This window comes from Spermophilus citellus (assembly GCF_964194105.1).
Source record: "Spermophilus citellus genome assembly, chromosome: 2".
Taxonomy (NCBI): Eukaryota; Metazoa; Chordata; class Mammalia; order Rodentia; family Sciuridae; genus Spermophilus; species Spermophilus citellus.
In genome coordinates, this window is record NC_138183.1 from 82,105,108 (window position 1) to 82,116,744 (window position 11,637).

Here is an 11,637-nt window from a genome sequence, read left to right on the forward strand (position 1 = left end):
GAATGGTTTTCTGGAGTGTTCCACATAAGATCTGCGCTTAAGTCTATGTAACCTGCAGGATACAGTATCTACAATATAAACTTCTATCCAACCCAGGATTCTATACTTCATCTCTCAATCTACCATCTAAAAGAACCACACAGCATATGAGAGGATGGAGAAATATGGTTAGGTGTTAGAGCCAGCAGAGGAAGCAGCATTAGCCTAGCTCTTCCTGGTAGAGAACACCAAGCAAAGTCACAGGCACCTCTCCTGTGCTTTCTTCTCTTTCCCTCCAGAGCCTAGCAAAGAAACAACTGTACCATCCCTATTAGCAAATACCCTCCACCCTTCCAAGTCCCATGGACTCCCCATTACTCTCCTTTGCTCTCTTTTTCCCCCAGCACCTGTCCAACTCCAAATCTAAGATCAAAGCCTGTTGCTGACCAGATAATGAAAAGGCAGTGGGCCAGGAGGAAAGCAGGTGCCCAGGAATGCCAATCCCCTGCCTGACACCATCAGAAGAATAAGAATTAGTCCCTTTTTTATAGCATTTCTCCAGGCCTCAGGTAAGAATCTGGCTGTTCCTTCTTTGGCCAAAGCCCTTTCTCCAGATGCAGAAAAAGGACATAGGAAGTTACTTTTTTTTTTTAAATATATTTTTTATTTGTTATAATTAGTTATACATGACAGTAGAATGCATTTTGACACATCATACGTAAATGGAGTGTAACTTCATGTGTAACATCATGGTTGTACATGACATACAGTTACACAGATCATGTAATCATATATGCACATAAGGGTATGAAGTTACTATTTTAAGGTTCCTCTGATCACAGTCATGGCAAATGAGGATGGGTCAGAAGTTACACCATTAAATATATTTTAAAACAAAAAAAAAGCATAAAAATTTTATCTCAGTATCTATGCCATGCATGTTTTTCTAGTTTCACTGGGAGCCCAAAGGAAATAGTGGCACAATAACAGAAGAAGAAATGAACACAAATGAGTCAAGGCTTACTGCTGAATCTTTCCTGGAAAGATGAGGAAAAGGGACCTACTAGATCTAGAAACAAAGCAACTCCCCAAATGTGCTCTGCTTTGGTATATGGGGCCTTCTTGGTGCCCAGGCTCACAAGGCAAACCAGCCAGCACTAACTAAAAACGTCAGACATGGACTTGAAGAGCAGAGATTACTTGTAGGCACATGAAAAGTAATGCTTATGGCCCAGTCAAGAAAAAACAAACAAACAAATAAAAAAAGAAGTAGTGAGTGAAAGAAAACTGACTAAGGATACGCAAGAAAAGACCCAGGCTTGAGCAGAGCAGCGCCTGAACACTGTGCCTCTTATGCTCCACCTCAGTGCCTCCCAGGATATCACCCTTCCTGCAGGAAGCAAGAGACCCATGCTGATACAACAGGAGGTTTTTGATACCATTCCCTATGAAGACAGTGCAACTATCAGCAGCATGCCAGACAGCAGGAGGGGGAGCTCTGGACAGACTTGCTAAGGCCTCATTCACAGGCCCTCCTCCCTCACTGCGCCCTCCCCAGAAGTGGTAAGCTGCCTGTAGGGCACTCAAAGCTATTATGGAGGGAAAAGAGAGAAGATCCAGGCCAGGGGCTGGGACTGTGGCTCAGTGGTAGCCTGGCATGTGGCACTGGGTTCAATTCTCAGCACCGCGTATGAATTTAAAAAAAAAAAAAAATCTATCAACAACTAAAAAAATATTAAAAAAAAAAAAAAAAAAAAAAGATCCAGGCCAGTTAGAAGCAGCCCATCCAGCAATGCTCCCTTGTTCAGTCTACCATCACTGGAAAGGGAGTAGGGGGACCTCAGACCCTTCATCCACGGATGAGTTTAGACAGAAAGTGGCAGAGATGCAGAAGCTGCAGAAGGGAAGCAGAAAAAGTTTCAAAGTTCAAACAGTCCTTAGAGATCATTTCATCCAATCTCTTCATTCTACAGGTTGTTATAGAAAAAGCAGCCAAACAAAGGAACAAAAATAACCTAAGGTTAGTTCTATGAGGGGAAAAAAAATTTCAGCAGCAGGTTTTAGAACAAATAAACATAATTAATCCAGAATGCACAGTCATAAGGCGTGTTTAATTATTTAGTCAAATAAATTTTCACAAAGCCAGTCTGCCATTGTTTTTAAATCATCACATGGTTTGTCAATTCTCAAAAATATATTACACGAGTTAAGAGAGCCAAGAGGGTTAAATACTTAAGTATCTGGCATTCTTTTAAGGACAAGCTATGAACTAACATTAAAGTCATCCTGTATTATTAGAACAAGTCACAGGAAATGGGTCAGCTCTCTAGGACAAGAGGAAAACTGCATTTGCCATCTGCAGAAAGAATGTATATCATGGAGGCTGAAGGTGCTGTGCAAAGCATAGATCATAAAATATCAATTCACATGGCAAGAAAGTACAGCACCTTTCCCTTAAAAAAAAGCAAAAAAAAAAAAAAAAAAAAAAACCCTAAAGGCTGCCTAGGTGTAACAAAGGACATGGTTACTATCATCCTCCTTAATATCTGCAAGGAAATGCAATCAGAAAGAGATGTCATTAAAGTTCTCAAGTAATTGAGACCAGGACATACAAACAGTTAAATGAAAAAGATGTGACATAACTCCACCTCCACTTACAGCTTACAGGATCTTTTCTCCTTCCAACAAATACATTGCATCCTATTTTGCAACCCAGTGGCCCCTTATATTACCCAGCTCTGGCTCACTAATTCTCTGCTGGTAATCATGAACCAATCTCAAGTCCCTGCCCTCTGGAAGAGGAAGGAGAATTTTACATTTATTTCAGTAACAACAAATTTTGCTCTGCAACCCAGAGTAAGTACAGCAAAAGAAAGTTAATCATCTCCTACACCCACGTTCACAAATCCATTTCATTTAATGTATTAAAGCACCCAACTTCCCCTCTCACCAGCTCACTGCCACATGATGTCTGACAGAAGTATCAACTTAGAAGTTCTCTAAATCTTAAGGAAATGTGCAAACCAGAGAATCTGAGGAACCCCTCCCAGCGTTTTTAAGGAAGACATGGTAAGAGTAAATGGGAAAATGAGGCCTGGGGTTGTGGCTCAGCAGTAGAGCGCTCACCTAGCACATGAGAGGCACTGAGTTCGATCCTCAGCACCATAAAAATAAATAAATAAAATAAAGGCATTGTGTCCAACTACAACTAAAAAACAAAAAAATTTTAAAAATGGGTGAATAAGTAGCATTCACATAGAAGGGATGGGGGTACCTGTAGTAAATGACTGGGATCCTAAATAATGGGGGGTGGGTAAAATCACTGGAGCATTTTTCTTTAGAAACAACTAGACAACTGCAGTCACCAGGAAATGTATGGTAGTACAAGAGGCAACCAATCACCCTACTGTTCCCATAGCAAAGGAAATGTAGAAGAGAAACATTTAAAATGATGAAAAATGCTTTTAAAACAAAAAAAAAAGAGAGAAAATTCTATTTTAATTTTTTTTTACCAAGTGGTGACCAAAAAAAAAAAAAAAAAGGCAATTAACTTATGATTCCAGTGCTACAAAGGGGAAAAAAAACACAAGTTAAATAGAAACACACATGATTATGTTTCTAAACACCTCTATTCACTTACTACAACAGAGCCAAAAAGTCTTGCTCTACCTCTTTTTCTTTAATGTGTGGATCAATTATAGTTCTTTCTATGAGGTTTCAGGAAAATAATGATATTAAAAACATTTTAATTCTCAACCACACCACAATCCATTATACACTTCCTTGAGATGATTATTTTGTTTCTAAAGCAATCAACTGCTCATAATCCAAATCCAAGATTAATCATGTAATAAGGGGTTCATGGAATTTTCAAATGTCAAAGGACAGTCTTTCCATTGGAACTGCTGAATCCACGGCCTTTGGCTTTTCAACCTGAAACAATATGAGAATGTTCACCTGAAATACTCTCCCTCGAGAATAACTGAGACAGGCAAAAAGCCAAAACCATCCGGTCTTTAAAACAGAATTCCTTTTACTGTGCCCCAGGTGGCCCACAAAACAGCAAAGAGGAGCAGAAAATGAAGAATCTATGGATGATTCTATTAAAAGAAAGCAAGAAGTTTAAATTCACTTCCATTACTTTATTTGGGGAATCCAGCTACCCATACACCCTTAGTTACTAGTAATAAAATCACTGTGAAATCAACTAAGTAAGCATTGTGTGATGCTATGATAAAGAAAAGTGACTCATCTCTGCCCTCATGAAACTTCCAATCCGGTAGAAACATAAGACAAGCAATCATAAACAGGTTCCCACATTTAAACACAAAAATGACATTCTCGAAGAAAATAATGCATATAAACTTAGAAATCCAAATTCTCAAAATCATCTGCTTTCCCCAGTTGTAAATCCCCAGAAAGCTCCTACAATGGCCTTCATTCAGATTATTTTGTTGTTTTCTTTGTATGAAGAGCCAACAGAAAAGCCAAAGCCAGGAAGGCCAAAAATTAGTAGGACATGCCAGAATATGGGCGACTACTATGAAACAAGCTTGTGAGAAATACTCCTAGTCCTTGCCATTGGCAAATAAGAAATAAGGAATACCTCACACAACACATTATTTTGCACACAGTGAGTGTTTAATATTTGTTCATTAGGCCAACATTTCGTATACAACTTCCTTTTTAATGTATGCCTGATATGAAATTTTATAGGAAATGTTTATTTTCAGTAATTGATGAGTGTTTATTCAATAAATGAATTTGAGACATCTGCATAATTTTAGTTTTTAATAATACTAATTTTTTCTTTGCAACTGAACTAGGAGGGGGCTGGGGGTGTAGTTCAGTGGTAGAGTGCATGATTAAAATGCATAAGCCCCAGAATTCAATCCTAGCACCAAAAACACACAAAAAATATATTAACCATGAAGGCTTATAACAATATATGCTATACTGGTTTCAAAAATAATGAACAGGTATAAAAGTTAATACAGAGCTATACAGCAAATTCACTATGGGGCTCTAATCATCACAACATCTATGTTTATTTTTGTTTGTATGCACAGATTTGTGACCATTTAGGATTCATTAACTTGTTTTGTCAATATGTGTAGGTTCTTTTTTATTAACTACATGTTGTTTGAGAAATCAGAAAGATTTCTTACATATCAGTAATGCGACAAATCAAAGGTGATTGTTGAACAACTTCCTATAATTTTATTAGTAACAGCTGTTCATACAAAACTTCGTCAAAGAATCACTCTCTTTAATGTTCACTGTTTACTGTAGTCAGTTATTGCCACAGATTTAATTACCAACAATCACACATTTTACCTTCTATTGCTATTTCACACTTCCCTAGGATTAATTCTGTAAAGATCTTAAGATTACTTAAAAGCTATTACAAAAGTTTCCCTTTGAAAAATGTCTCTGCCTCCCTCTTCAACCAGAAATGAGACTTTAAATTTGCTGCTACAAATACTTGTATTTCTCTCAACCCAATAGACAGATTCACTCCACTTTCTTAGCAAGAAAACAATCTTAACCTTCTTAAAATGGCTTCTCTTTCTTTCAAGACATTCTCTTTGAGCTCCCTATTTCTTTTCTATAACACCCAAACAACATTTCCACTAATATCAACAGAACTAACAATTCCCTGTAAGGAAAACTTAATATAAATGCTAGAATCAAAATCATCCTTAGAAAATGTTGCTAATTTCATTTCAAGTATAAGTTTCCCTAGATCATGAAAAAAAAATCTGTTCCTTTTTTCTGTTAAGTTTAGCATAACATGCAGTCTCAAAACTGCAAAAGCTGTTTCAGGCTCTTAAAAATTCATCTGTAATAAAGACCATAACTACATTTATTAGGCACTTCTAAAAACTGAACAAGAGCCATTTCTTAAAAAACAGAGCTGGGTTGTTTTTTTCTAAATAAAAAAGAGGCTATGAAATTTATTTGTAGTAAACAAAATGGCTACTAAGTGATTCTTCTGGTTCTCTTTTCAAAACCTATGTAAAAACATTTGAATACATTCACATGGAATAATTTCACTGTTCAGCAGGATTTTAACCAGGTCAAGTTCCCATATAAAGAAATAACATATATGCACAGAACTAACAGTTATAAGGCAGATATAAACAATGAATTTTGCTACAAAGTTCAATGTGAAATCTTACTCCAAAGGCTCTATTAGTCAGAGGCACAGTTTTTATTTTTATGAGGGATGTTCTCACTTCAATCTTCAGATATAAACTATAAGCAATTTCGTTCAAAAAATTGCATCCATATAAATTCTGACATTTAGAAACATATTCAACACTTGGAAGCTAAAAGAGTAGCAAAAAATAAAATCCATCAGTCCTTAAAAGCAGCATCATAAACACATTTTGATATTTCCAGAGGCTGTTATTAGGACTACTTAAAGGAATGCTTTCATTCTTGGGTCCTCAGGAGTCATCCTAGACAGCCACTAGACTAGTTCAAACAATGAACATACATACCCACTTTCCTCCATTAACATGCCCATTCTTCCCAAATGAACTACTGGTGGACAGAGGGAAAGGCACTTTCACCCTGATGTGCATCTAGTCTAAATTGGCTGGAGCACTCCCAGCCTGCCGTGCAGTTTTTAGTATAAATGTATACTCTTTGTATTTAAAATGTCCCGTCTACAATTCCTAATACTCTGTATTTAACTACCACTGTGTAAAATTGGCCTAAACTTCACCTGTCTTGTGATATGAGAAAATCACAAGAATCTGCTTGATGCTCACTTACATTCTAGAAAAAAAATAAAAATAAAAATTCCCTCTGATCAGTATACCATAGAGAAAATGACAAAAAGATAATAGGTTTAAACTAGTCTCTTCATGATAAAAGTAATTAAGAAGCCAGGCATGGTACACATACCTTGTAATTCCAGCAACTCAGAGGCCAAGGCAGGAAGATTCAAGTTCAAGGCCAGCCTGGGGAACTTTGCAAGACCCTGCCTCAGAGTAAAAACTAGGAAGGGCTGGGGATGTAGCTCAGTGGCAGAGTACTTGGCTAGCATGCACAAAGCCCTGGGCTCAAGGTCCAGGATTCTCAAAAAGGTGAGGGTGGGGGTGGATGGTTAAGAATTCCTTCTTTTTCCTTTCAACTGTCCTTCTTCAAGTATGACTGCTATCATTCCCAAATGCACCCAGCACAGAACTGTAATACACTGGTTCAACATGTAATGTAACATCTAACATTAACACCTCCTGTTCTAAAATGCATCTGTAATCAATTGGTATTTCCAGAGAGAGGCTGTTATTAGGACTACTTAAAGGTACAATTATTTTTAAGATCATGATTTTATCTGCCACAGATAAAACATTACAGATCCCCATGTCTCTATAATTTATTCATTATTGTCACAATTTCTAGCAAGAGGGTCATAAATAAAATCATTCATTCAGCCAATATCTATTGAGAACATTCCAGCTAGATATTGTGCTGGAAGCTGGAATTTAACAGTGAACACAGACACAATCCTACCCTCACACGCTTATAGTGCAGAACAGAAGAAAATCTACACATATGTAACTCTGTTCAGAAAATCAATATGTAACCTTCCATTTAAAATTGACCTAATCTTTGCCTGTTTTCAATAGGCGGAAAACAATCAATAAAAAACTTTCATTAAATCTTCCTATTTGATTATAATCTAAAGAGTAAATATTTCAGACACATGTAAAATAAGAACAGGCTAACAGGGAGAAAAATGTATCTTTAAGGAATTGAATAAAACTTCACAATGAATATCTAAGACCTAAAGTAAACACTCAGGTCTACTTGTTTCAAATAGATCAAAATGCAAATTAATATTAAATAGTATAACCTCTGTGCCACCAATAGAAAAACTTAGTAAATACTCATGAATCAACTAAATGAAATTATGTACTCTATACCTAGAAAATATAGAAAAGTTAAGCCAAGATAAAATATTCTCTTGTATATCTGTGTAGAATATAAAGTTTTCTTTCAGGTATCAAAGAAAATGAACACTAATAAATGATTCAAAGAATGAATAAGTTGGGCTGGGGTTGTGGCTCAGCAGTAGAGCACTCGCCTTGCATGTGCGAGGCCCTGGGTTCAATCCGCCGCACCACATAAAGATAAATAAATAAAGATATTGTGTCCAACTAAAAAATAAATATATATTTTAAAAAAGAATGGATAAGTTAAAGAAAGCAAGAATTCAGAATTTAATGTTACTCTTCCATTTAAAATTTGTGAATAGAATGATTTTTTTTTTAATTATAGAGACATGTAATCTATAATCTGTCATGTTTTACCTGTGGCAAATAAAATCATGATCTTCAGAGTTCATTTTTTTAGTAACAAAAACCAAAACATTATGTATTATGGAATAAATTTGGAAGACTTTGGCATAATTGCTGAATATGAATCAAAATAGCCCAAATTTTACTGCCACACCTGACTATCTAGTCAGATAACCACTATTTTCCTTTTCTAATGTTTCTATATTATTACTATGTAAAAGTAAATAATTATGTGAACAAACGCAAGAGTCAATACTTTCATCTCTGCCAAGCAAATCTTTTTCCATTAAAATGGTGTCATGCCTTGAACTAAAACTCACTAAGAAAATAATTTTACATTGAATTTCATTTCAACATAAGGTAACTCCTCCATTTAAATAAATTGGTTAAAAATACTAGCAGATCTTTAAACTGTGACAGGATACATTCTGCAATGTCCTCTGGACAGGTGTCATTTAAATGAAGGAAGGAACCAAAAAATTCAGTCTATTCACAAAGCAGCACCTCAGAAATTCCTCATACAGAACCACTCCCCAAGATCTCCCCTTGTTCAAATCTACCCTGGTTTCCCTCTTCAACTCATAACTTGTGAAATCACACACCTATACATACACATACAAATCTATGTTTAATATATATCATTACTATACAAATAGTATAGGAAGCGCAGTAGTTATGTTACAAAAGCAACATATCTAGCATATGAAGCAGTAGCAATTTGTACATGGTGTCCAAGGATCATGTTTCTGAGAAAACTGAATAATGAAATGTCAGTAATGAAAGTAGGTGCTGAATTCATGTATTTTTCTCCTACTTCTACCAGGCCATATTTGGGAGATGAGGTGGGGCTGGGTTAATAAATCCTGCTCAAATATCTAATAAAATAAAAAAAGTTATCCATACTACCTCCACTTTAGTAGTAAAACTGGTTTAGTTTACATTTTTTCCCTCAGAAAATCATCTCGCAAGTTCATTTTTAAAAGCACAGTATTACCCAAATATACAATATGTAATTAAGCAGCTATATAAGTGGATTTCCCTCTTAGACGTTTAAACCCCAAGGTCTTTAACAAACCCCTAGGCTTTAACTCAAGAGCTGCTGGGCCCAGAACTGTCACATTTCTGGCAGTTAGGGTTGGTTAAAGGAACCTCAAAGGCCCTGTTCAGAGCTTTGCAAAAAACCTATAGATTGTCAACAAGGAAAAAGAAAAAGAAAACCCAGGTCATAAGGCAAGTCCCTCCAAACACATGCTTTTCTCTTACATCGTGTAGTTGAACACTATATGTTTCTCTTGCCCTCACTATTTTCTTCTCAATCTTGAGAATCCAAAAAAACACCTTCAATTTCATGTTTTCAGCCATTTGAAGTAGGGTTAAATGAGAAAAGGAAGGAGAATTAAAAAAGGACCTTCACTTTTCAATCCGTTTTCCCCTCCCCTGGCTTCTTTCATTCCCTGAAGCTCACATCTTTCATTCAGCTCTTTGCCTCTATTCTTTGTAAATAAATACACACCTATCTAATCAGGTTTCAAAATGAAGACATAAATCATGACATATGAATTAACCATTGGTAACTATTTGTGATCATTATATTTTGTTCCTGCTTGTAAATAATCCAGTACATAAGTAGTTCAGTCCCAAAGGCAATTGGTTCCTTGAGCTAGCAGATGGAATGCTCCAGATAAGAAAGAAAAGGCATGCTTCTCAAATCTTAACAATATTCTTTTTTTACAGAAATGTTTGAGAAATGTATTTATTACACAAGCAAATATCTAGAACACAAGTGCAGAAATTTTTCAGGCCTGCTACTGCAAAGCTGTTTGCTCTTCCTACCACAATAGCTCAGAGTTATGTCAAGCTGGCTTGTGTGTGAACCCTGATGGCTTGATTCTGAACATTCTCTCAGAGATAATAATCAATAGAATTCGTATTTGAGAAATGGCATTTTCTTGCTAACTTAGTGTTAAAGCAGAATGTTGGGTGGGTTTTTCTTTCTTTCTTTTAGAGATTAGAGGAAATTTTTGCTGTATGCTTCCGTTTCCCTTCTAGCCCAGATTCCAAAGATATTAAAATTCTGTCCGTTTTAAACAAAAGGTTTCTATTTGTTTCCAGGAGAGTAACTGAGCGGCTGCACTGGTTTTCAGTAGTAACTATTGTGAATTCAGGCCTACATCTGGGTCGCCTCATTAAACAAAAGACACCCTTTGCTGTCAACAACCACACAACACAACGCTTTCCTATCCCTCATCTTTATCCGGAAGAAATGGTGCAAACCAGAAACACGCCTGTCACCATCCACCGGCCAAGAGACTCTTCTGGGGTCTCTCCTTTCAGTGGTCTAGTGGCTAGAGAACAGCATTTGTATGACACGTTTGGGCTTGCCCTCCCGCCCCGCCCCCAAAACATAAGCCCCTTTCTTTGGTATCCTCATCACTCCTTGGAGGATCTAGTAGCGAGTCTGCCCACCAATCCACCATTCCCTCCAGACCCCAGAATGCACGATAATGGATGCACAAAGGCCACCCCACCATACGCCATCCCCCAAAGCTCCCTGGCTCGACTCGCAACCCTCTGGGCCACACACAGCTTCAGTAACCCATCCGGCACCCCGTCACTACACAGAAAGATCAACGCTATAGCCCACCTTCCCATCCCCGCGTCTAAGCCCCAAGTGATCTGCCACTTAGCAGATGCACAGCACAAAATGCACAGCCCTCTGGGACACGAACAGGCACACACCGAAGCACCGGGAAGGGCAGCCCGAACGTGTGTGTGTCTGTGTCTCTGTGTGTGTGTGTGTGTGTGTGTGTGTGTGTACGCGCGCGCGCCCGCAAGGGTGCGGGTAGTGGCCGGGGGCGCGCATAGGAAGGAAAGGGGCGAGCGGCGGGCGCCCGGGGGTGGGGGTCGCGGAGGGCAGCTGCCCCCAGAGACCTGAGGTAGTGGGCGGGGGCCAGAGAGGCCCGGTGGCAGGGCCCAGGGAGGCCAGCCCCAAGCTGTACTCACCCAGCAGCAGCAGCTTGAGCTCCCGGCGGGCGTCCCGCTTGTCCCTGCGGAGCTGCCGCTCGATCTCGTCGTTGATCCGCCGGGCTTCCTTGGCCTCCTCGCTCAGGCAGCACGCCATGATGGACTCCAGAGTCATTCTTCCAAAGTGCCTCCGCTGCAGCCCCGCCGGCACCCCCTGCTCACACGCGCGCACACACACCCTCCCGCCCTCGCTCCCCCGAGGCAGCGGTGGCCGCTGAGCCCCCGCCGCCCGGGCGCGCGTCCCGGACGAGCTCGGGGAACCGCCGCGGGGGTGGCGGCCAGGGCCGGGGCCACCAGGTGGGCCGGGGGATCGGAGGAGCCG

At 38.9% G+C, this 11,637-nt stretch overlaps 1 protein-coding gene across 1 annotated transcript in view; it reads right to left on the reverse strand.

Moving 5' to 3' along the window:
• The window catches only part of LOC308638030 (guanine nucleotide-binding protein G(q) subunit alpha), a 293,343-nt gene extending 281,906 nt beyond the window's left edge, over positions 1–11,437 (reverse strand). The window contains exon 1 of the mRNA XM_081274992.1: positions 11,295–11,437. Within this exon, the coding sequence (XP_081131118.1) occupies positions 11,295–11,430 (136 nt within the window). The 5' untranslated portion in view covers positions 11,431–11,437. The remainder of the gene's footprint in view (positions 1–11,294) is intronic.
• Positions 11,438–11,637: the final 200 nt, after the last annotated feature.